Source organism: Mycteria americana, chromosome Z, assembly GCF_035582795.1.
Source record: "Mycteria americana isolate JAX WOST 10 ecotype Jacksonville Zoo and Gardens chromosome Z, USCA_MyAme_1.0, whole genome shotgun sequence".
Taxonomy (NCBI): Eukaryota; Metazoa; Chordata; class Aves; order Ciconiiformes; family Ciconiidae; genus Mycteria; species Mycteria americana.
Genome location: NC_134396.1, coordinates 29,982,235 through 30,007,183, shown reverse-complemented (window position 1 = coordinate 30,007,183; position 24,949 = coordinate 29,982,235). Strand labels below are relative to the sequence as shown.

The 24,949-nt window shown below is 42.6% G+C and overlaps 1 protein-coding gene across 1 annotated transcript in view; it reads right to left on the bottom strand.

The window, feature by feature from the left end:
- ADAMTSL1 (ADAMTS like 1) overlaps positions 1–24,949 on the bottom strand; it is a 470,548-nt gene that overhangs the window by 25,333 nt on the left and 420,266 nt on the right. The window contains 5 exon segments of the mRNA XM_075488620.1: positions 1,779–1,913; positions 3,769–3,948; positions 11,049–11,177; positions 14,698–14,825; positions 23,032–24,172. Coding sequence (XP_075344735.1) covers positions 1,779–1,913; positions 3,769–3,948; positions 11,049–11,177; positions 14,698–14,825; positions 23,032–24,172 — 1,713 coding nt within the window.

The window sequence follows — 24,949 nt, the reverse complement described above, 5'->3', positions numbered from 1 at the left end:
GTACTGCTTATCATCTTACTCCACTGTGCCTGGGAACATTTTGATAACAGCGATGGCGATGCGCCTGGGCTGGCAGATGGCCAGGGCATCGCTGCTGTTTCTGTGCTGCTGTATTGGACAGGCTGGAACTCCAGTGTGAATTCAAGTCAAAGGGACTGTGACCTGTGGATGAATCCATGGGTGCAGGACACCCTGAAGCGTCTGTGCCCATGGATAAGCCCATGCCAGAGTGGTATATCTTGAAACGTCTGTGGCCATGGTTATGTCTGTGCCACAGCAGGTATACCTCTGAAGGGACTGTGGCCCAAGGATAAGTCCACGCTGGATAAGGTGCACCTCGAGGCATCTATGGCTGTGGATGAAGTCCATGCTGCAGCAGGTACACCTCGAAGCATCTGTGGCTGTGGATGAAGTCCATGCTGCAGCAGGTACACCTCGAAGCATCTGTGGCTGTGGATGAAGTCCATGCTGCAGCAGGTACACCTCGAAGCATCTGTGGCTGTGAATGAAGTCCATGCTACAGCAGGTACACCTCGAAGCATCTGTGGCTGTGGATAAAGTCCATGCTGCAGCAGGTACACCTTGAAGCATCAGTGGCTGTGCATGAGGCCATGTTGGAAAAAGTTTACTTCTGAAGGGGCTACGTTCTGTGGATAAGTCCAAGCCGGAGCAGGGGCAAGGGGAGGACTTCATTGCAATGTTAAACCTGATGGTCTGGTCCAAAGGGACCAGGGGTGGAGACTGTAATGGAAATACCTTTAAATTGTTGTAACCCGGGATTTGAGTTGCATGTTGTGGGAATTCCTATAGCAGGAACCCCTTGTTGCTAGCCAGACTAGGAGCAAGGGGAGGAATTCATTGCAATGTTAAACCCTATATCCTGGTGCAAAGGGACCAGGGGTGGAGATTGTAATGGATATACCTTTAAATTGTTGTAACCCATGATTTGAGTTGCATGTTATTGGAATTACTACAGCCGGAACCACCTGAACAAAATAAACAGAAATTTTAAAATAAACATACCCTGAACTTTAGAAAAGGATGAGATTCTCTTTGCAAACAAATCACGCCCACAGATCTGAAAGGAGTTTACAGCATATAACAGAACTTGCTGTGTAAAGAGGACAAAGCTATATGGAAGGCAGAAAAGGATGAAAAGAAGAAAAGCATTTCAGTGGGGATTATTTCCTTATATGGCTTTGTGCAGACATTGTTTGTGTGATATAACAGAGAGGAATAAAAAGAACAGAATGAAACAGAGAGCTTGCAAGACAAAAACATGTCTAGAGGGATAGGCAAAACTCTAGAAAAGGCTCTGAAGAAGAATGATATACAATGTGAATAGCAGATATCTGGGAAGACTAGTACCCAAATGCAGAAGAAAAAGAAAAGCAGAACTAAAAGCATTTCTTCTTTTAGATCAGCTGGCACACCAGTTTGCCATGTCTTGTGTTGAATGAAGTTGCCAGCCCCTCAGAGCAGGGACTGCTTGTTACAGGGTGTTATAAAGTGTGGCACAATGGAGCCCTTATTCTGCATGCTGCTTTGGGGCACTACACTAATAAGAGGACGTCCTTTTTTTAAATGAGTATCTGAGTTCTCAGAACAATTTGGCAGTGATTATGACTGACAATGCACTGTCGGTTTGATCTCTTTTGTCCCAGTTCTCCATGGCTGGATAACGGATGCATAACTTCAATGGATAACAGCATGCATAACTGTAATCTAAACTCTAACCTCTTTTTAATCTAAAAAAAATCTTAAAGCGCTTGACTTACCTATGAGAGCAGAGCTCCCTGAACTGATGGTCATTTTTGTTCCTGAAGGAGAGGTCAGCACTGAATGAGTGCTGGTCCCAGCACTGGAAAGCACTGCTGCCAAGTCTTCTAAGTAAGGAAGAGGTCGTGGAGGCTCTGGTAACAGATTGGGAGACTGAAGTGATGAGCAACACTATAGCAGAAAACATCTCAGGGACATCAAAAAACCCACCACCAGCTATTGCTGCATTATTTGCCATGCTGCAATATTACCATTTCAGAGGGACAGTCTAAGCAACTTTGGGCAACTACTAAAGGTGTGCTTTGCCTCATGTTAGGTAAGGCACTAGAGAAATTATTAAAATAACATCTGGATCAGTGTGGCCACAAAATAAAATAAATTATGTCTGAAGGCTACCATAGCATTCTGGCTGACTCTCTTCATATGTGACAAAGGTACATGGTATCAGGAGATACAGCAGCTTGGATGAAAGAGCAAATTTATGCAGCATAGAAGCTGAATCAAATGTCCATGGCAGTCAGTGGAAAACTTTTTAATGTCTGCTACAACCTGGATGAAGCCCTGATTCCATATGGTTATAACCCTGCCAAATCCTGTGGTATACTTAGGCAGAGCTCCAAAGGACTAAGAGTTCAGACCTCAAGAGGATCAGTCTATGCTAAGAACTGCAGGATTTAGTTCTTTACTAACTATAACGCTATTTTAAAAATCGGCTGTGTTGCCTGTCATTCCCAATTCTGTTTATCATGGAAATGATGGGATATTTGATTAAGTGAATGGTGGATTCATCCCCTTTCAATTAGATCACAGCACACACTAAGCAAGTTTTCTATTGCTGATCACATTCAGCACCAGAAGTATGAGTCATGGATGCTTGAACTGTTTCTTTCTGTCAAGGAGCTAAAAATGTGATTTGCCTACAAACATAAGCAGCTTGCATAACTCACAGTAACTTTCCATCTTTAAAAACTAGCCATTTATAAAGATCAGAAAAGGATTTAAAGATCATGTGGGAGATTTTATTTATAGGCTGAAACCCAGCTGATTTTTTTTTTCCCCAGATTTTTTTAGACAGTTTCTAGAGCCAGTCTGGATTCACACGGAAATCATGTGAACATTCATGAAAAGGTTTTAGTGTTGTCTGTGAAACTGAGAAATCTCACTTCAAAACTTCCTCTGGAAGCTGCATCATCCATGGGACCTGTGCTCATTCTAGTCATGAAAGAGGAGAGCTGTAACGGATGCTTTAATGGTGTTGCACCAATAACAGGGACGAGGTTTCAAAATTTGACACTTCACTATCAAATGTACAGAAGCACTTACAAAGTCTGGCTGGATCATTCATCTTCCAGGCATGGAGAAATGATAGAAGATGAGTTACTAGGAAAGGAATCTCCTTTCTCACAAATCCAATTACCACCAGGTAACACTTCCACCCATACTTCACAGCTGACATTGTCTTTTCAAATCACCCAGCTGGGCTTTCTGTCTGTTGTTTAGAAACCCAAGAAAAAGTAAACTTTGCCCTTCACTGAACTTGGGAACTACTTTTTAAAAGCACACTGGGTTTGCACCTGTTAGGTGTGAAATGGGTCAGTATCACACAGCCACGTACGGAACGGCTGCTCAGCAGAGGCAGAGCACTTCACAGGGAAAAAGTGGCATCATTCTCATTTCAAGAGAACCACTTTAAGAAATGGTTAATAAATGGTTTTCTTAGCTAGTAAGCCTGAAAAAATGAAACCAAATATCTCAGGACTGGGAGGTGCAGTCCCTGTGCTTAGACATTTTCTCCTTATCCGTCTTCCCTTTATCACCACCTTGTTTCAGGTGATGCTGCCCTGAGAACAAATGCAGACTGATTCCTTCCTTAGAATAGGGCTGCCTGTATGCCATTCCCTCTTCCCACATCCTCTGATTAGTTCTGCAGGCTAGATGTGCCAGCAGCCACATTACTATTGCTGCAGGTGCACAATACCCTGGACTTACCAAGAACCAACAGCTGGGAGCTTTCAGTTACCTCCCCACGAAGATTGGCTGCCTTGCAGGAGTACAACCCCTGATCTGACAGAGAAACATTTGTAATTAGCAGCAACCCATCACGCAGATGGTAAGCAGAGGACAGCTTGACCTTGTTCTTAAACCAAGTAACTTCTGCTTCAGGAACACCTGGAAAAACATTGACAAAACATAACACAAGTAAGATATAGTGGTTGCTAAACAGTGTTATGGTTGCTACAGACGAAATTATTAAGACAGAACCATTAAAACAAGATTTTAATATGACTTCCAAGTGACATTTTTTGCAGTTCAGAAGTATTTAGTCAACTTGCCTGCCCTTATGTTTCTTAGATCCCTCTGAGACAGAGCAGAAGCGTTAAAAGCAAATGGAAGTCTTCCCTTTAGTGTCCCAGAATTGTACAAGTGAACTTTGAACTCATCACTCTTAAAAGCAATCCTCTATTGGATCAGAACAAAGGTTAATCTATCCTAGTATCCTGTCTCTGGAAGAAGCCATAAGCTGATGCCTCTCCCAGCCTCCCACGAGTTTCAGCTCAGGAACTTTCTGAGCCAGAAGTAGTTTCTGTGCAGTTAGAAATCCTCCATGGACTTCTCTTCTATTAATTAATCCAATCTTCCTTATTGAAATTATGCAAACAATTAGCATTTACATCTTCATCTTCAGAAGAACAGTTTCACTGGTCTTGCCAGGAGTCTTCAGACAGATAACATATTCATCATAACGTACCCATCTCTGCTGGGTACCCTCTTGTAGGAATGGGTTCTGATGTGTAGCTGGCAAGACCTCTGGTCTTGCAGTAGATAGTATTTCCTTGGCATAGGGATTTCTACTTTGATTTAAATGCATACCAGATCAGGTAATTTAGTGTCACTGACTACTAAACAATTGGTTTATGTGAAATGGTATTGGAAGTCTCAATAGATGGGATAGACCTATGGAGCTGTGCCTGGCAGGAAATGATACTGTGTGGACCCATGGCTGTGAGGAGTAGCACATCACTAATCCTGGTTACTGCTGGAGTTCATGCTCTCCCAGTTTTGGTACCTTCTGTATGTGGGAGGCAGTTAATCTCTTTCACATGAACATGGAGTTTCCTTGTGTCTGCTGTAGATTAAGGGCATGCGCACAGGCAGCTAAGTATCTGCTGCCCACCAAAATCCTTCCCTGCCTTATGTCACAGCAACGTGTTCCTCTGCCCATTGCCAGTACCTTTCTGGTTGTGCCTCCACGTCAAAAACCAAACCCCACTCTGTCAATTCTGTGGCCCTGGCATCAGAAATACCTCGCTCAGGCTGTGCTCATTGAGCACAACCACCCATTTGTCTGTTTTCATAGTGACTGCCTGAGTGCAGGTGCCTCGCTAAGCATGTGCAGATGGAAGTGGAAAGGGAGATTTTCCCTATTCTTCCACATCAAAGCACTGTGGCTTTTTTCCACCTCTCCCAGAGTCACCTGATGACTTTGCCAAGACATCTGGAATGAGTAAGTCTGAGCTTGGCAGCCAGGAAGGAAAGCTGAAGTCCTGTAAGGGCAGAGGGTCTCGTCCACTTTCAGAAAGTAGCGGGAAGCAGGCTGTAAAAGACTGCAGGGTTTTTCTCACCTTTGTCTGAGGGTAAATAGCATATGCTAATCTGGACCCTCCATGGCATACCCAGAGAACTAATCATTCCTGTTTGTGATGCTGTTTTCCAAAGGCTTACCCTTGTTTGTGTTGCTACAACTCAGCTTTTTTAAAAAGGATGGGCTGTTGGCCTGTTTCTGACCCCCCCGCTGGGATAGGACCAGTACACAGCTCTCCATCTGGCTGCTACTCTTTGACCTATGTGGCATGGGTGGGCTGACCACCACTTAAAACCTCACTCTGATTTTTTCCAGAGCATCCAGGCAGAGTCCTCAGGGGAGTTCAGACAACCACTGGATAGCAGACAATCGCTGGATAGCAAACAACCCCAACCCTTGAATTTATTCAAGCCTGTGTGTTTATTGTGCTTCCATTGTGGGGAAAGGAAGTTTGAGAGTTGAGCTCTGGAGAGCAAAGGAGAGAAAATGGAGAGTCTTCCAGTTCTGCAGTCCCTGAGATGGAAACACACTCACATCTCAGCACTTGTCCTCCCAATGCCCCCCTAGTAAAGGGATGATCCATTCCCGCTTGCAGTCTAAGCTACTTACAGTGCACAGGTTTTCACACTATGGCTATGGCTGAACTTAGGCATGGAAGTATCAAGAAATGTACCTCAGAAACAAACAATCACAAGACTATAAAATGATAAAGCTTTCTCCAATTCCAACCAGGGCTTATCCTCTTTCTTTTTTTTGAACACTAAAATTGGGTAGAGCTTCCAAGTTTTTCTTGAAAATAAAGGAAGATAAGTGCAAATAGCAGGAGAAGAGGAAGGGATGAGGAGTGGTGAGAAGGGTAAAGAAGAAGGGAAAGGGACAATGAGGATTTCATATGACCACAGTCCTCAAGAGCAGGGACTCAAATAAAATAAATAAATACAGAGAGACAAACAAAACTAATTTGCTTCTTGCAGACAACTGCTCAGATAGTATACACTTGTATGCACTTCACTAGCAGAAGAAGTAGCAAGGGGTTAAATGTAAGACCCTTTACTGTTGAGGTATTACTGTTGAGTTTAGGAAAGGTGCAGTGTACCTACAAAATGTCCAGCAGCTCCACAAAAACCTTCTGACCGCTACTCCACAAAGTGTGTTCTTCCTCTGTCTTTAATGTGAAGTTTCCACACTAACAGGAGATTATTTGAAAGTAACCTGTATAGCTGTTCCTACAGTTTGGTTTAGGGAGGATAAGCAGTATTCATCAGTAAGCAGCAGCTTCATTTTCCTTTGTGCTTCCACCTTTACTGACACATATAAGCCTCAAGACAGGAATAGGAGGCAGCCAGCACAGGGATGAGCAAACACATCATTGCGCAGCATTGCCGCAAGGGGTAGCAAGAGCATTTCAATCAGTTTTGTTGTGTAATGGTGAATGACAGAGGACACAGGGCTGAGTGTGTTTGCCTTGCAGAAACAATCACAGAGGCTGAAAGTCTGAGAGGTGCCAGCTGGAAACAAAACTCACTCTGCTGGGCAGGCAAGACTTCAGGTGGTGAACAGTTACCCAAATCTATCCTTCTTCAGCTTTCCCCTCCATTACTGTGCATATATCCAGCACAAAAAGGCTACCTGTGATATGTAGCAAGCAGAACTGTGGATGTCAATCAAGATAATTTTGCTAAACCAGGAGCTTTTGGGGAAAGGAAGCATAGCAATACAAGGATCTAGCAGTGGTGACTTGTTTCCAATGCCACAATATTCCAATGCCACTTGAAATAGTGACTTGCATGTCAGAATCTCGTATAGCTGATGAACAAATATGAGTCATAAAGCAAGGTAAGAACTAGAAAAATATAACCTCCAGCATATAGATGAAACACAGAGGAAAGTTTAGGAGAGTTGAAAAAGCTGCAAGCTGAAACATGAGAGAGAGAAGGATATACAGGGTGGGATGGTAATATATTTTAAGTCACTCTTCCAAACCTGTTCTGACTCAACAGTGTCTAATCGTACATGACATTTTGCAGGCAGGTGCCTCTGTTAGAAGTCTTATGGCCTGAAGAATACCATGGAGAAATGCCTTAAGAATGAGATTTTTTAAAATTGGTTCTTCCTTTCATGTCCAACTGTATTTTCAATAACAGCTTGGGCCAGATCAATTGAGGCTTCTGGTATCCGAATGAATATCTGCACAATTTAACTGCTGAAGTCAACAGAAAGCTTCCTAGGGATACTGATGTGATCCAAACTGCTCCCACATCCCATTTGGAAGTGAAATTGCCCACAGCAATCAAATTGCCCACACCAGAAATGTTGCTGGCTTTCTGAAGATTGGAGAAAATCCTCCACTTGGCAGTCACAGGCATCTGCAAGACTCCTGAGTGACTTTTGGGTGGGAGTTCCCTTAGGATTAGTTTTGGAGAAGTGCGGGATTGACCACAATCACCTAACTATGTTTAAAAAATGTTCTTTCACCTCTATAGACAAAGTGGCAAAGTTACGTCAAGTGAAATAAGGCTGATTTTCAAGCTTGAACAAAACCACACCACCACCTTTATGGTATAACCAAAATAGAGTTTCATCCTGACATAACTCATATCAGGGGCCAATTAAACTTTAATGCATCCAGGATGATTTTGTTTTCCCTTGTCTTACAGCTGCTATCTATAGATTTCAGCTCAGAACACAGATTTTGACAGTGCTTGTGCCTTTCATAAGAAGTTAAAGAGCAATATAAAATTACTCCCGAGGCTCTGGTAATGTTCTCTTATCATTTATTTCCTGTTTTTAACAAACATTCTCCAGGCTTATCAACACCTGTCAGCAGCAAGTGTATATTTCTGTCCCTTTACAGCAACAGCAACTTTAGAAAATGTCGTAACAGATCCTTATAGTTAATATTTCTCTTATAAATATTTTCTGCTGTCCTGCTGACTCTCAGTAAAGATATGTCCTTTTATGAGCCAAGACATCAAGATCCAATACATGCATGGTCCTAAACTACAGACTATACAGCTCAGTGATAGCAACACAGCTTATAATGATGAGATTAGCAGGCACAGAATTCTGATCTGGATCTGAGCACTCAGTTGCTGTGCTGGTTCAGGGCATCCTGAAATGACTAGAGGGAAAGTAATAGAAGGAAAAAGGCTACAGTTTTACAAAGCTGTGTGAAGAGTGTTTTCATCTAGATAAGTCTCCACATAATTTCTGGATATGTTAATTTGCTTTCTAATTATGTTCACTTCATTCTCACACTCTGATTTCTTTTTATTATCAGATGTTATTGCATTAACCATTGCACATTAATTTACTATGATCTGATGGCCATTTCATTGTTAATGCCTTCTGGGGAACTTTGGCAAACTACATAGCTGTGAAGTTCATCTACTCTGAAGAACTGACTAGGATACGACACGTTTGCTGACTGAAGCAATAGTGCATGTTACTTTTCTCATTAGAATTGATTGTTCTAAGTAGAATGATCAAAAATATATTAAAAGGTTGGATAATCACAACGCTGATGCTAAAACAAAAAATTTGTGCTTACATTAGAAGGAAAACTACATTTATTGTCATGTTCTTTAACAGGCTTTATGAGATGGTGTATTTTTGAGGTATACATGAGACAGCTGATAGAAATCACCCTGTTCCTGGATGTCTTCTCATATGTAGCTTTTTTAAATTGCTGTTCTATTATTAACACTGTTTGTATGAAAATAGGATTCTAGTGCCTATAAAATATTTCTGCCCTCATTACTCACTCTCTTATTCCCTGTGTAACATCGCAGCTTGTGGTTTATGACTTTATCATAATTTCAACAGTATTAATCTCCGGTGTCAAACATAGTTGACATTTTCTGTGGAGGCAGTAGCAGAAGATAAACACCAATGAAGAAAATTATGGTTTAAGCAAATTTCTTCTGTATCACAGAAGAATCCAAAAAACAGGAATGCTACTAGATAGCAAAAAGCTTTCTTCTGGGAGAGAAGGCAGTGATTCTTCTGTGACACTGCTAAAATTTTCCATTGTGGACGTACATTGTCATAGTAGGTAGGCTTCATAAAATTGCTAGAGATTATTTTCTTCTCAGAAAAGGCACTGAATCTGTGCCCCTGACATGCTGTGCTCCCCTCCTGTAGTTTTCTGATACCAGAAGAACTCTGGCACTTTTGTTCAGCCATGTCCTGTTCTTTTCATGATGTCTTTATATTGAAGGGAAATGGCTGCACTTCTTAAACCAGCAATCACTGTCTACATCTGTGGGGCCTCCCCATCTGCAGCTGAGGGAACCCAGAGAGAGAAATCCAAAATAATTTAGGCTCATATAATACTTAGTCTCTTTCACACACTATCAGTGCAGGTGGCCATGCAGGGGCCTGGAGAAAAAGAGTACACCTTTCATCTCCTTCTTCCTTGAAAGACACTGGACATCAGTCTGATTGCAAGGGAGTATCTAGTGTCTACGTTGAGAGGCCAACAGAATTACTGAATTTACTCCTTCATGAACCAGTAGGAAAAGTGATACTGTATTTCTCTTTCATTAATCCCACTGAGAGTAATTAATAAATTGGGGTCCCAGCCTAGCGTTTGCGCAGCTATTGGTCATCTGTCCTTTAGCAAAGCACGCACAAATAGTGAAACTTGAACCAAATACCCTTTTTACTGAAGAATTTGCATAGGGGTGTGGTTGGCAGCACTTGAAGAAGGAAAATGGACAACCACTAAGTCCTTAAAGTGAGCAGGAAGCATAAAAAAAGCAGGACATTTGTATATTTGCAGTGCAGATGCTTATTTAGAGTCATCTGATGTAGCTGTTAGGCACGAGAAGCTAAAGCAAGGGTCTAAGGGACTTCATACAAGCCTCCACTGCAGATATTTGTGTAACACTCAGCATGGCTCACTTTGTGTTTTATAAGCTGCTCCCTTCCCCTCCTGTTCCCCCCTCACACTATGCATGAAAGTGTAATGAATCAAAGGCCTGGCTCTGGGTCTTTAGAGATTTCCCAGCTCGCTCTCTTCCCCCACCCCTCCTCCCCATACCAACACCATTCCCACCAACAGCCGTAGGACTGCAACACGCAGATAAGGTCAATCATTTTTGGTCACCATTGGAAAGAGGCAAACAGCTATTGTAAGACTGAGGGACATTCAGTCTCTGGCTGGAAAACAGTTTCAGGGAGAACCCTGTTCCAGCAGAATTCCTCTGAATTCCTGCACTACCAAGGTGAAAAAAGAAAAATAAGAAAAAGAGTGTGCTAACATGCCCTTAATTTGAAAAAACAGAGTTTGGCAGGAAAAGAAGGAACTAATGAGAGTGGACTTCGAAAACCCCGTCAATGAGGAAATGAGTCAGTCCATGCTTGTATATTCTTACCAAACATCCCCAAAGGTAGGAATGTGTATCAGTTTTGTTGTATCCACATCACACCGTGTATCTCTAACAAAGGTGCCTGTCGTATTATTCCAGACCAATTTTCTTAAGCCACTCCACTTTTCTTGTTGGTATTGATAAAAGGAGGACAATTTCTATGCTAAGAATTAATGGAAGCAATGAAGTTTGCCCGAGTCCTAGGAAGACCTTGCAGTTTCACCCAGCTGCACCTGGAGACACCAATTTAGCAAAGAACCCCACAGAAATTTATAGCTGAAGGCGCCTGCATGGGAGACCAAGTAATTTCTCACCTGCGACCTGGCAGCTAATGGTAACATTTGCTCTCTGGACTGTTTTCACTGTGCTTCCAATATCAACAGTGACAGCAGGCGATTCAGTGTTGATCACAGTAGCTCTTGATGCCTTTATCAATGGCTTTCCTGTATAAAAGAAGCACCACAGTTTATCAAACCAAGCACACTGCATAGGACAGATATCCTGGGACACTCTGTGTGAAGGTACCTACGCAGGACAGGTGGATAAGGGAAAATGCTGGAGTATGAGGCCACCTGTTCTTTATAATATTACAGTGTCACCAAATCCCATGGGAAATGCTGTCTTGGAAAAAGAAAAAGCATACTTAGAGCAGAGGCAGGATAGCATTAAAGCCATATGGTCACACATGAGAACCAGCTGAATCAATAAACACCAGTACAATTGGAGCTGCAGCAAGATGTTTGCCTGGTACTGCAACCAAAATACTACCCTTTGCCAAAGGGCAAACAGGAAAAAGAAGCCTGAGTGATGGCTACAGGCACAGTAATAGTGCAAGAAGTTTAGAACAACATGCAAGCTGTTTCTACACCTTGATCATATTTTCTTTAACCTACAGTGGAAACACTGGGATTGGGAAGACCAGACCATAACCAGAAAGTTTTCTCATAATGGCTAGTGTAAGAACATGAGAGACATAAACAAGCCCCTTTCTGTCAGATAACCTGTTTTGTTTTATCTAAAGCCTGTAGGAACAGTGTTATGCATTAACATTGTTTATCTCTAACAAAGGTACCTGCTTTGCCTGCAACAAATTTTCAAATTGTTTTCAGTGTGCTTCCAACATCGGTTACAGCGAGCAAGTGGGTCAAGGTCTTCCCTTGCTATTGTGCCTGTCTATGTGGGATTAGCTATGGAGTTATCCACCACTGGGGGCTTGATGAGCCTTCTGCAACTCCTTTTGTAGGGGCACTGTAAAGGCATGCCTATGTGACACAAAACAGTTCAGAGATACTTGGGCTTAGCTCTGAGAGAAGGGAGTGAAGCAGCAGAGCTGACAGCTGGGTTAAGGCAGCCCCTTGTCCCAGCCAAAATTGTCTGCAGGCAGGATGTTGGGAGGAGGGACAGAACATGACAACATCACTTTAAATAGTATGGGACTTGGGTGTTTTTGACTCAGTGTTGTATTTTCAAACTCATCTTTATGAAAAAAATCTATAAACACTTTTTTTTCCCCCCTTTAAATAGATGGACAGATACAAAACAGGTTCAGATATCATCATTTGCCTTCAGAAGCTGTAGTTTTAGGCTGATGTCTACCACTGGCTTCATTTGTGTGTTAATCTGGAGGTGACCAAGGAAGAAAAGATGGAGGTGAGAAAAAGAATTTGGTTTCACTGAGCTCATGGAGAGTCCTGAAAATTTAATTGAGCCCTAACTATAAATTGCTCCCTATAGCTATATTTCCAGGGCTTTTAAAAGATGCCCTTGATCTGGAATTCCTGTCATATCAGTTTGGGTTTTGTTTTTTGTTTTGTTTTTTAATTTTTCTTTTGGTGCTTTTAGTGCCTCAGAATAGCAAAGTAAAATATTACATTTTATTGTTGAAATATCTCTAAAAGTTTTGATGCTTTGTGGCAAAGCCTAAAGAAAAGAAAGAAAAATTCTTCAGCTATCCGTCATCCTTTTATTTTCCTGATTGGTTTCCACAATCTCATCAAAAGATTAAAAATCTATTAGCTGTTCAACCCATAAACGAGTAGCAAACCATTGAGAAAAATGGAAACATATTCCACTGTCTTTTTTTCCATGCACGTGTTAAACTAATCAGAAAATTCTTCAATGAAATAAGCTTTCAGCCCGACTACTGATCCCTCTAAAGATCGTCTCAGCTTTCCAGTTTTTTTGGAGAAAGTACTTCCATTATGCCAAAAAGGTTGTTGCTTTGTTCCAAAAACTGCTCAGTATCTCATTTTGATATTTATGGCCTCATTATATAAGATGTTCAGCTCTTTGCCTTGGATGTGAGATGGAAATGTATACCAGTTCCTAAGCAGAGTTCAGCTTGAGTCTGGGATGCATGAATGTTAATTAATCTAAAAAGGTTAAACTACAGCCTTGATAATTAATTATAATAAAAAAGTTAATAGCTTTCCTGTGCCACATGTATACCTAATGCTCAGTCTATTTTTCTATAGCTTCATACAAAATTGTCTCCACAAATTACATTGTACAAAGACTATGACTTTTAAACTCACTGGAGCAATATGGACAGAATAGCAGTTTTGACTGATGATTTTTTAACCTCATGTTCAGCTTCCTACTGGTGCAACACCACTGCCCTGCTGCCTGGGATTCAGCAAAGATATTCCTGATCTGCAGTAGTGTAAAAAGGATCAGTCTCTTTGTTTTTGCCTATGTAGCTCTGATGCAGATCTTCCTTGTCCACCCTGGGGTATTCAGCAGTTCTCCTTCTAAGGGACATACAAGGTCTCTTTCCAGTTGGTTTATGGATCATCAGAGCTTCACTGCTGGCCATTGCTTAGATTTTCTTTATCTGAAATTTCTCTGTGTTTGGTGTAAAAACCTCATTCTCATTAACAGCTATTCCTTCCTCTAATCATACATGGATACACTGGCAGCTGATGGTCACTGCCCACACACTGGAGGCCTCCAGATGCTTCCACACTCTGGAACAGTGAAATGGAGAGGTCTGAAAAATCAATAAGCTTTCTAACATTCCTAATGTGTTTCTTTTTGCCTTTGTGATAAATAGGATCCTCATTCTCTAAGACCTCTCTGCCTCATCACAGTCCTTAGCTGTCTCTTCTGTCTCTTCATCTTACTCAACAGGTCCTCATTCACATTTGCTGCTCTGTCCTTCTACTAGTCCTGACGTGGTTCTGAGCCTGCTGACGTTGCCTACCAATGAACCTTGAAGAAGCTGGATTCAGGCACTACCTCCCATTTCCCCTGGCTTTTATTTGGGTGAGTTTTCTTTAGAACTGAAATCTAAGCTAACAAAGGATATTTAGTCTGCTTTAGAACTCAACCGTTACTAGAGAAATATAAACAGAAGTTAATTTTTTTTGTGAACCTCTATTTGCCAGCAATTGAAACAGTGTCAGCCATGCTTGTGCCACAATGGATCAAATATGATACAGGGCTTGATCCCGCAAGGGGCTAGCTCTTTAGCTCTGGTATTTTTCAGGCTTGCCTAACGTACATCTGAATAAGTCCTTCGATCAGTCTGTTAGACTTGAAGAGACCAGCGATAGGTTTAAAATGAAGCATAGGAATTAGGAGGCTTGGACTGCACTGCCCAATACAGGCTGTGAATAATCAGGATGACCACTGTCTTGAGAGCACATCAGAGAGCACAGAGAGCACATTGAGATGATTATCACACTGCATTGATCAGCTAATCAATGCAGCACTGACTGTTCTGCATTGATCAGCTGCATTGATCTCTTGCAGAAATCCACAAATCCCATGAACTGTCTGTGAGAGTTGGACTATGCCCCAGGTTTTTCCAGAGTTCACACCCTGTGTTTTCACCAGTGTATCTCTGTTGATCCACCTTGCCCACCCAGCATCCACAGCCACCTGTTCCCCCACAAACGATTTCTGTCCAGAATCACACAAGTGGCGGGGACCATCCTGCAATCACAGAAAGTGAACTGTTACCTGCTAGAGTGACAGCAATGGACACAGAGTCAGATCCCAGGGCATTGGACGCATTGCAGGCATAGAAACCCACATCAGCTTCCACGGGCGCTAGAATCTGCAAGGAGTCATCAGGCTGAAGTAGCATCCTGGGGTAAAGCAGAAAGAAAGATATGATAGTCTCTTAGTTTATGTGAGCATGAATACATTTACTGGGATTTTTTCAGGTTTAGGTAATTTTTTTCCAGTTCACGCCTTTAGGTTATATTTAAAAATCTATTACGAAATTTAAAGTCTTACATTGAGACTGTGAGCTGTGATTACTTAAATTAAATTTTAGTCTCATTCCCAGTTCTTCTACTGCTGATATATGTATTAGAGGAAGATTGCTGAGTACTTAGGATATCTGCCCATGGTTTGTGAAACCTCCTCCTCTGCTGTGTCACTTCCTGTATGATGGTGAATGAGCTGCCCAGCCTCCCTGCCTCCCAGTTCTGCAAAGCAGGAGTAGCAATAGTAAAGAAAAAGCCAAATTATTGCAAGGGAAAAATCATGAATCTTGCTGAAGTTAGGCAGAAAGAAATGAAGTGAACCACAGGCTCAGTGGCAAAGCCTGAAATAGGCTCCAAATTCTTTGATTGCTGGGCAGTTTTTACAAACTCAGCCGTTTTGTTGCTCCCCTAATAGTCAGTGAAGACAGAGGGGAATACTCAGCTCTTCCTTGGGCTGAACCAACTGCTTCTTTCCTCTGCCAGTAAGAGGAGCCTACCGTGATTTCAGTGTACTGCCCATGGTTAAATGGGATGAATATGGCCTTAGAGCTTTTATGAACTGCTTTTTTCACAGTCTGGTTTTGCAGTGGCATAACTCCATCAGGTTCTGACGTATACCTGTTTAAGCAAGAATTCAGTCCATGGGCTCTTGGCAATGCTTATGTTCCCTTATTTTCAGCACAGTATATTTCATGATTATTGTTCCTTTCTCTTAATTTTTTGGCTGAAACTGTTGATAAAACCTAATGATAAATTACTTTTGCCATCAGCAACTTTCAGCAGCTGTTGTATGTAAGCTCTTAGTTGAGTCTGTGATTGACAGTGACAAGGGTGAAAGTGGGGGAGAGATGTGCCTGTAAAACACATGCAATAAAAGTCTGCTTGCAGATCCTGGAGATGATGAGTTTCTTTCCACTCCCAACCCCCCAATGAAAACTATTGTCTCATGGACCAAAAAGCAGCAGATACTTGATCTTGCGCAGCACTGTGGGTGGTAGATCTCTAAAACAAACCAGATTGGGGCCACCCATCAAAATCTATTACAGGAAAAAATCCAGAGTTAAAATTCTTTTTGACCCTTTTTTGAATAATAATAATTATTATTAATAATAAAAGGAAAGAGCTGCCTTTTGTCAACCAAGTTTTGCAAGTGCTTAGAAAAATGCCCATTTGCAAAACAAACATTAATCATTTTTAAATTGTATCTTTGCACAGCAAAAACCCCCAATGATTGAAAGAATTCCCTCCACACTTCTGCATTCAAGGGTCTGTTCTTTCTTACTACTTAGTCATAAACAGGGTAGATTTTTAGTTAGCCACTGCTAACACTGCCAGCAACGAACAAATTTCTTTACTTACAAAACTAGTGTTAGCATGCATCAGTATCTCATGTGTAAATTTTTTAGTTTAACACTGACTGGTTCAATCTCTACATGTAATTCATTACAGCTTCAGAATTTGTCCCAAATTATATTAGCATATCACAGTTAAAAGTTGTGTGTGTTCTGCCTGCACGTGTGCAAATATAGTATGTAGGCTGATCAGTCAGTCCTACATCAAACTAACGCGTACAACCTCGTAAAAAAAAGTTTTTACAAATGTTTCTATCACCTTCAGGTTGAAGAAAGAGCTTGCTTAATACTGCACCTTGTAAAACACAAGGGATCATATTTGTTTGTTGTTAATCAACTCTGTTCATGTAAATCTCTCTTTGTCAGTATAAGTCACCTCAAGATAGCACAAATATTTTCAGAAACAGAAATAGGCCAGGTAGGTGCCTTTAAAAAAATAAACTCCAACCCAGCTACGTCTTCCTATTTTTTCAACCCAACTTTTAATGTCCTTCTCTGGAAACAAAGCTAATGTCCTCTTATTTTCAATAATTCTTTCTGTTATTTGTGTGTCACAATTTGGCATAGCTGCTTTTCTTGAAAGCAGACCTTTTATTATCCCTCTTTGTATAGAATGATTTTGGCTGTATTCCCTATTTGCTCATAGATTGCTATTTTTGTTAGGTATTGAGTTGCTTGTCAGTGGTGAAAAAAATACCAGCTGTAGCAATTATTTCTGTCAGCAACATGTCTTCAGAATCTTGTTTATGGACTTAAAATAATATAGCTTAATGTCAGTTGCTCCACACTGCATTGTCTCTAAGACAAAAATTTATTTTACAGGACCTATATCAGTGACTAATTCAGACAGCACCTCGCAAACACCTAACTCTCTATCATGTACTCTTTACATTCTACTTCATGTCCATTTATAAAATACATTTCTGTTTTAGAAAAGTTGAATTATCAAGTACCAACGGGTTCCCAGTGATGGAAATTACAGCATACTTGGAAGGCTTACTAAACAATGCATAAATCCCTCAAAGATTTTTCACTTTTAAAATTGATTCCTAAGGAAGTTAATCTGAATTTTCTTTGAAATAAAACATTGTCCAGCATTTACAGAAGTCTCCAGATGTTGGTATAGATGCTAGCAGGCTCTGAAACTGTACTCAGAACCCATGCTGGTGTTAACCTGACACTTTAACCTTAGGAGAGAGTATGGACGTTCATGTTAAATATGCACTCAGGCTGAATATGCAGACTCAAGTCAAGGATCTTTTACTGGAACCACACAGATATTTTCAACTGCTGCAGCTTTTTGTATCGTATGTTTTCATTCTATTGAGTAACTGAAAACCAACACTTTTTTGGGGCCTGTGTAATATCTTTTTGTGACAGTACCTAGACTAAAGCTAGAAAAAGTAACTTTTGCAAGTGGAGCTATGTAGTAGGAGTCAAATACGTTTAGGTGGTTGGCACAGCTCATGGAAGGAGGCAATGGGAATAGAGCCATTCGTTGCTACATCACTGGTCCAGACAAAGTCCACGGCCACAGTGCATGAAAGTGAGTGCCTTTATCTCAGTATGTGGTAATACACAATACAGATAGCTATCACCCAACCTAAAACCAGCAGCCTACACTCTAAAAATCACAATACAAACCAGACACAAACCAGAATCTCAGTATACTCAGTAGGGAATGAGCTGAGGGACTTCAGCACAACTGTCTGACCTTCCTCACCAGAAGTGTGTCTCTTTGATACTGGTACAGGAAGGCCCATCTATATTAATTTTCTTATTCCCATTAAGACAGAGGTGAGCGGAAAACTGGTTTCTCTCCTCCATTCAGTGGCTGGCAAAATATGAAGAAGACAAGCTGCAGAGCTGAAAGACAGCTCAAACCTACCAAACACCACTGTATGCAGATGGACTTGTAGTTTACAGCAGTACACTGTGAGACTGCTTAAACTGCAGCTTTAATTTACACAGCTGACTGGCAGCCAGCAAGAGCATTCTGAGCCAAAACCAGAATACTGCTGTTTAAGAACCCAGCAAAACATCCACAACCCAATTTTTATATGCACCATGATTTCTAAGCTTCCATTAGCTCCAAAGTTACAGATGCTGAGTATCTCTGAAGCCCAGAGCACTGCTCATTTCCTCCCCCACCCACCAACCTGGAGGAACCATAAGTGATGAGTACAGAAGGAAGTTCATAAAGTGGAAACTGCCTCAACCTTTAAAGAAGAGTTGTCAATGAATGACGCTACTAACTGGCAAATAAACTGTACTTCCCTGAGTCTTTCTGATAGAAATTTTGAGCACACATGTTGCCTGAAAACTCAGAAATACAACACAGCATTTAATGCTATTTCAGCCAAACTGAATGGGGAAAATAAAAGGCTGAAAGGCATTGTAAACTTAAAAAAAGAATCCAAACTAAAATTTCAGAAATCGTAAGACTATTTTCTTGTCAGCTAAATGAATCTGCCTGTTGCTACACCATGACTGCTTATATGGTGTGAAATAAACTTGTAATTTTCTCATGAGTGTAGTGTCCAGCATTAACCACACGTGGACTTTATGTAACCTCCATTCCCTTTCAAGCATACCACAGAAATCACAGTCATTTCAAGTAGAGAAAAAAAAAAACCCTTAATGGCACAATTCCAACAGGATGTAACCACGGGCAATGAAAATCTATATATGAAACTTTTGGGGGGCCATGAAGATATTTTCACAGGAATATAGCCAAATAAAGGGATACTATGGGCCCAAGTCTTGATTAAGACTGCATGTGATTTCCATAAGAGATACATTCTTGCTCTTAATGTCTCCTCCCCCTGCTGAAAGTTACCATTTTTTGTGTGAAACCTAATGTACTTACTAGCCTTCAGGCACAGAGAGAGAAACAACAACCAGGAAATTCAGTACATTAGAGAAAATGACAATTTTGGAGTGATTCAGTTGCCAAAGTGAGACAGGAGCTAATAAACTAATTGTATAACTATGCAGAAGTAGCAATTGTACCTAAATCAAGACTTTACTGGATGATCCACAGGCACCACACTGGAAATTAATTTTTGCCTTGACTCCACCTTTTCCCATTTCCCAAGCTGACCTTAGGCCTAAATACAGACGTCTTAACTGAGGTCAGTATCTTGTTCAGAAAAAGCTGCTAGCAGATCCCTGGACTGCTTTGTTGTACCATGTTGGTTAATATAACTGCCTCTTACACTCTCAGCCTATCCTTACATACCGCTTTCTCACAGAATAGAACCAAAACATAAAATCTCAAGTAAACACATCAGCAAAATGTATGTTATCAACACAGTTAATGTATAACTAGCATTGAAAATAATCTCTTTTTGTGTGCTCTTGGACACAAATGAATAATATGGAGTGATAGGTAGGTAAAGGCTACCTGAAGGAAAAACAGCATCCTTTCTGTGGTACACTGATAAAAGCATTTTATTACTCAAGTTCTCAGGCTACATGTGGGGCCAGCACACTGGAGTTTGAACAGATGAGGATGCACCAACTCACATCAGAAGACTAATGCTTAGAGATCAGTGTGTTGAGATGATAGCATAGTTGCAAATAGCCATGAAGTATGGTTCCACAGTTTCCAGCCTCCACTGGAACATACACAGGGAATGGTGATTGTAATATCCCCTGAGCTTTATACTGGAGCAGTTTTACACACAGATACATGTGTGGAAGGCAGAAGCCTCACTTCCTCCATCTTCTATATTCTATAAGCAGCTGGGAGAAGCCTCACGATCGCTAGCCCTTGTTCTTCTGGGGGACTTCAACCTACCAGATGTCTGCTGGAAATACAGTTCAGCAGAGAGAAAACAGTCTAGGACGTTCCTGGAGTGTGTGGCAGATAACTTCCTGACACAGCTGGTGAGTGAGCCAACTAGGGAAGGTGCCCCGCTGGACCTCTTGTTCACGAACAGAGAAGGACTTGTGAGCGATGTGATGGTTGGAGGCCGTCTTGGGCAGAGTGATCATGAAATGATAGAGTTTTTGATACGTGGAGAAGCAGCAAGGGGGGTCAGCAGAACTGCCACCTTAGACTTCCAGAAGGCAGACTTTGGCCTGTTTAGGAAACTGGTTGACAGAGTCCCCTGGGACGCAGCCCTAAAGGGCAAAGGGGTCCAGGAAGGCTGGACATTCTTTAAGGAGGAAGTCCTAAAAGCACAAGAGCAGGCTGCCCCAGGTGCCAAAAGACGAGCCGGCGGGGAAGAAGACCGGCCTGGCTGACTAGAGCACTCTGGCTAGAACTCAGGAAAAAGAGGAGAGTCTACAACCTTTGGAGGAAGGGGCAGGCAAGTCGGGAGGACTACAAAGGTGTAGCGAGGTTGTGCAGGGAGAAAATTAGAAGGGCCAAAGCTGAGCTAGAACTCAATCTGGCTACTGCCGTAAATGACAATTAAAAATACTTCTTCAAATACATTAGCAGCAAAAGGAGAGCTAAGGAGAATCTCCGGCCTCTAGTAGACGGGGGAGGGAACATAGTGACCAAGGATGAGGAAAAGGCTGAGGTACTTAATGCCTTCTTTGCCTCAGTCTTTAATAGCAGGGCCAATTGTTCTCTGGGTACCCAGCCCCCCACGTCGGAAGATAGGGACGGGGACCAGAATGGAGCCCCCATAATCCAGGGGGAAATGGTTAGTGACCTGCTGCACCACTTGGACACTCACAAGTCTATGAGGCCTGATGAGATCCACCCAAGAGTACTGAAGGAATTGGCAGAAGTGCTTACCAAGCCCCTTTCCATCATTTACCAGTAGTCCTGGCTAACTGGGGAGGTCCCTGCTGACTGGAGGTTAGCAAATGTGACACCCACCTACAAGAAGGGCCAGAAGGAGGACCTGGGGAACTACAGGCCTGTCAGCCTGACCTCGGTACCTGGGAAGCTGATGGAGCAGATCATCTTGAGTGCCATCACACAGCACGTAGAGGATAACCAAGGGATCAAGCCCAGCCAGCATGGGTTTAGGAAAGGCAGGTCCTGCTTGACCAACCTGATCTCCTTCTATGACAAGGTGACCTGCCTAATGGATGAGGGGAAGGCTGTGGATGTTGTCTATCTAGACTTCAGTAAAGCCTTTGACACGGTTTCCCACAGCATTCTCCTGGAGAAACTGGCTGCTCATGGCTTGGATGGGTGTACTTTTCGCTTGGTAAAGAACTGGTTGGATGGCCGGGCCCGAAGAGTGGTGGTGAATGGAGTTTACTCCAGTTGGTGGCTGGTCACAAGTGGTGTTCCCCAGGGCTCTGTGTTGGGGCCAGTCCTGTTTAATATCTTTATCAATGATCTGGCTGAGGTGATTGAGTGCACCCTCAGTAAGTTTGCAGATGACACCAAGTTGTGCGGGAGTGTTGATCTGCTTGATGGTAGGCAGGCTCTGCAGAGGGATCTGGACAGGCTGGATCAATGGGCTGAGACCAATTGTATGAGGTTCAACAAGGCCAAGTGCCGGGTCCTGCACTTGGGTCACAACAACCCCATGCAACGCTACAGGCTTGGGGAAGAGTGGCTGGAAAGCTGCCTGGCAGAGAAGGACCTGGGAGTGTTGGTTGACAGCCAGCTGAATATGAGCCAGCAGTGTGCCCAGGTGGCCAAGAAAGCCAATGGCATCCTGGTTTGGCACCCTGGCTTGCAGCAAAAATAGCGTGGCCAGCAGGACCAGGGAAGTGATCGTGCCCCTGTACTCGGCACTGGTGAGGCCGCACCTCAAATACTGTGTTCAGTTTTGGGCCCCTCACTACAAGAGAGACATTGAGGGGCTGGAGCATGTCCAGAGAAGGGCAACGAAGCTGGTGAAGGGTCTGGAGCACAAGTCTAATGAGGAGCGGCTGAGGGAGCTAGGGTTGCTTAGCCTGGAGAAAAGGAGGCTGAGGGGAGACCTTATCGCTCTCTACAACTACCTGAAAGGAGGCTGTAGTGAGGTGGGGGTCAGTCTGTTTTCCCAGGTAACAAGTGACAGGACGAGAGGAAATGGCCTCAAGTTGCGCCAGGGGAGGTTTAGACTGGATATTAGGAAATTTTACTTCACTGAAAGGGTTGTCCAGCATTGGAAGAGGCTGCCCAGGGAAGTGGTTGAGTCACCATCCCTGGAGGTATTTAAAAGACGTTTGGATGAGGTGCTTAGGGACATGGTTTAGTGGTGGTCTTGGCAGTGTTAGGTTTACGGTTGGACTCGATGATCTTAAAGGTCTTTTCCAACCTATACAATTCTGTGATTCTGTGGTTCTGCTACCGGAACCATGTCTGGCAGACCCTGCTGGAGCATTGTGAGAAATGCAATTCATATCTCCATCAGAGGATAATAGTAATAATCAATAATCAATCTTTGTATCTCAAAACCAGTCTTCATAGCAGAAACCTCCACCTTCAGATGGGAAAATACACTAAGGCTCCCAGCCTCCAGACATGGAGTGTTCTGTTGACTGCATTAGGCACTTATCTACTTCAGTACTTTACAAACTCTTCTTTTTACTTACTGAAACAGAAGTAAAGTCCCTGTTTGCCACACCAGACTGACCCAGCATCCAGACCTTGCTGAAGAGTTACAGTGCCCTGTTTACCACTTCACATATGTTAGCCCTTCTTTCTGCTATGAAATCAGACTACAGCAAAATATGGTTTTGTCCATGGGACAGACAGGCAGTAAAACATGGAAACTGAAGAGTCAAAATATCAATTATATTCTTAAAAGTTAAATAGTACATTTTACCTATCATTGTATTTCACCTCCTCTCCATTCTTAGCCCAGGTGATGGTGGGCTTTGGGTTTCCCACCGCTTCACAGTGAAGCAGCACGCTCAGTGTGCCACTAGCTAGGACCACTGTCTGTCCCAGGTGGGTAACAACCTCTGAAGCAGAAAGCTGTTGTGCTGCTGAAATCTTTCGGAGGATGGCAGGCTTTTGATGAGGTCTGCGCAAGCCATTTGCCAGGTCTACAGAGGTGGGAAGAAATGCTTCAGCAGATGATGTCCTCAGGGAGCTGGTAAATCCAGAAACATGCCTGTGGAGAGGGTACTCCACTGAGGCTGAATCTACTCTTCGCCTTGATGCTTTGAGGACAGATTCCTGGTGCTCCAAGTGGCTCTTGAAAACCTCGTGAGCCAGCTGCACAACAAGCTGCTCAGTGTAGACATCTTTAAGCTCCTCAGGCTGTTGAGACAAGTTCCTTATGATATCATCCAAACGTTTCTGCTCTGTGACCATAGTAAATGGCAGGTTATACTCCCGGCTCTGGTCCTCCTCTGAGGACGCGTTTCTCTCCGTGGACTCCTGGGCTTCCCAGGACTCCAGATTTTCCCCTGGCCAGCCCCTGTGCTGTAGCAGCCTTGAGATGATATCGTCATACCAGCTGCTGGGATCAGCAAGATGCCCTCGCTTTTCAGCCTTGCTCCCATTGAAGAGAATCCCATTGATGTGTTTCTCCTGTGTTCGCAAGGCTTCATTTAAGCTGGCCTTTCTCATGGACTCTTCCTCCCTAATACCAGTTGGCTGCCCAGCAATGATCTTCTTGTTGCTTCCAATTAGTTTAATTACAAAATGCTCCCGGGCTGGCCCTGCTGTGCAGGTGTATGTCCCAGTGTCTGAAGGCTTCAAACGATGAATTTTCATGTACCCATAGGGTGCAATGGTGATGTGAGCTGAACTGACGAGCCTCTTGTCATTCTTCTCCCAAGTGATCATTGATTTCCGGAACCTCCGTGTGGGGCATCGGAGAATAACGGAGGTTTTGGGCAGCAGGTAGGCATACCCACCCACAATGAAGTGCAGCTTCTTCTGCTTCCTTGTCTGGATGTAAACTTTCTTTATGGCCATAATGTGGGGGCTTTGTTTATGAGCTGGCCTGTTGTGCCCTGAAATATCATTAATATTATTAGTATGTGATAGCAATAAAGAAAACAAGCAGTTTACTTTGGTGCTAGCAGCATTCGACACATTAGACAGTAATGGGAGAAACTGGCCACCAGCTGCTGAACATTAAGTTGGAGCAATCAAAATATGAGGAATAACAAGGAGCACTTTAGGAATGCAAAAGTAGTCTTGCCCAGGGTACATGCAGAAACCAAACAGCCAGGGAGAAAAGCTTTATGGGAGGGAGAAAACTTGAGTGGAAATGTAGTTCTTGTTAAAGTATTTAAATGAAGATTGTTGCTTAATAAATACATTGAAAAGACAAGTGTTTACCATCCAAACCCTCAAAGGCAACATGATCTTGCAGCTCACAGCGGTAAGGAAGAATGAAAGCGCAGCAACCTCAGGAATTCACATTGAACAGAACAAAACTGTCTGGACTAAGCTTAAAAACACGGTAAATACTATTAAAGTGCACTAGTTCAGTGTGTCCTTCCAGTTTCCAGATGTCTATGACAGAGATCTTTGTTATGAAGCACTAAATAAAGCAGCATAGGTATATTATTAGTAAATACCATGCAACATTTGGTCCCAGCTTTGGTTCTCAATGTCAGATCTTCTTTTCTCCCTGACATACCCAACATTTAGCAGTTTCAAAGTTCATAGCTTTAAGCTGAAGCTATGAACTCACTTTCGAACTTTCACATATCCAGTTGGCTTACTGCAAGTGAGCGAAGGGCATACAGAGAGACTACCGCTCTTGTGAAAGGCTGTTGCCT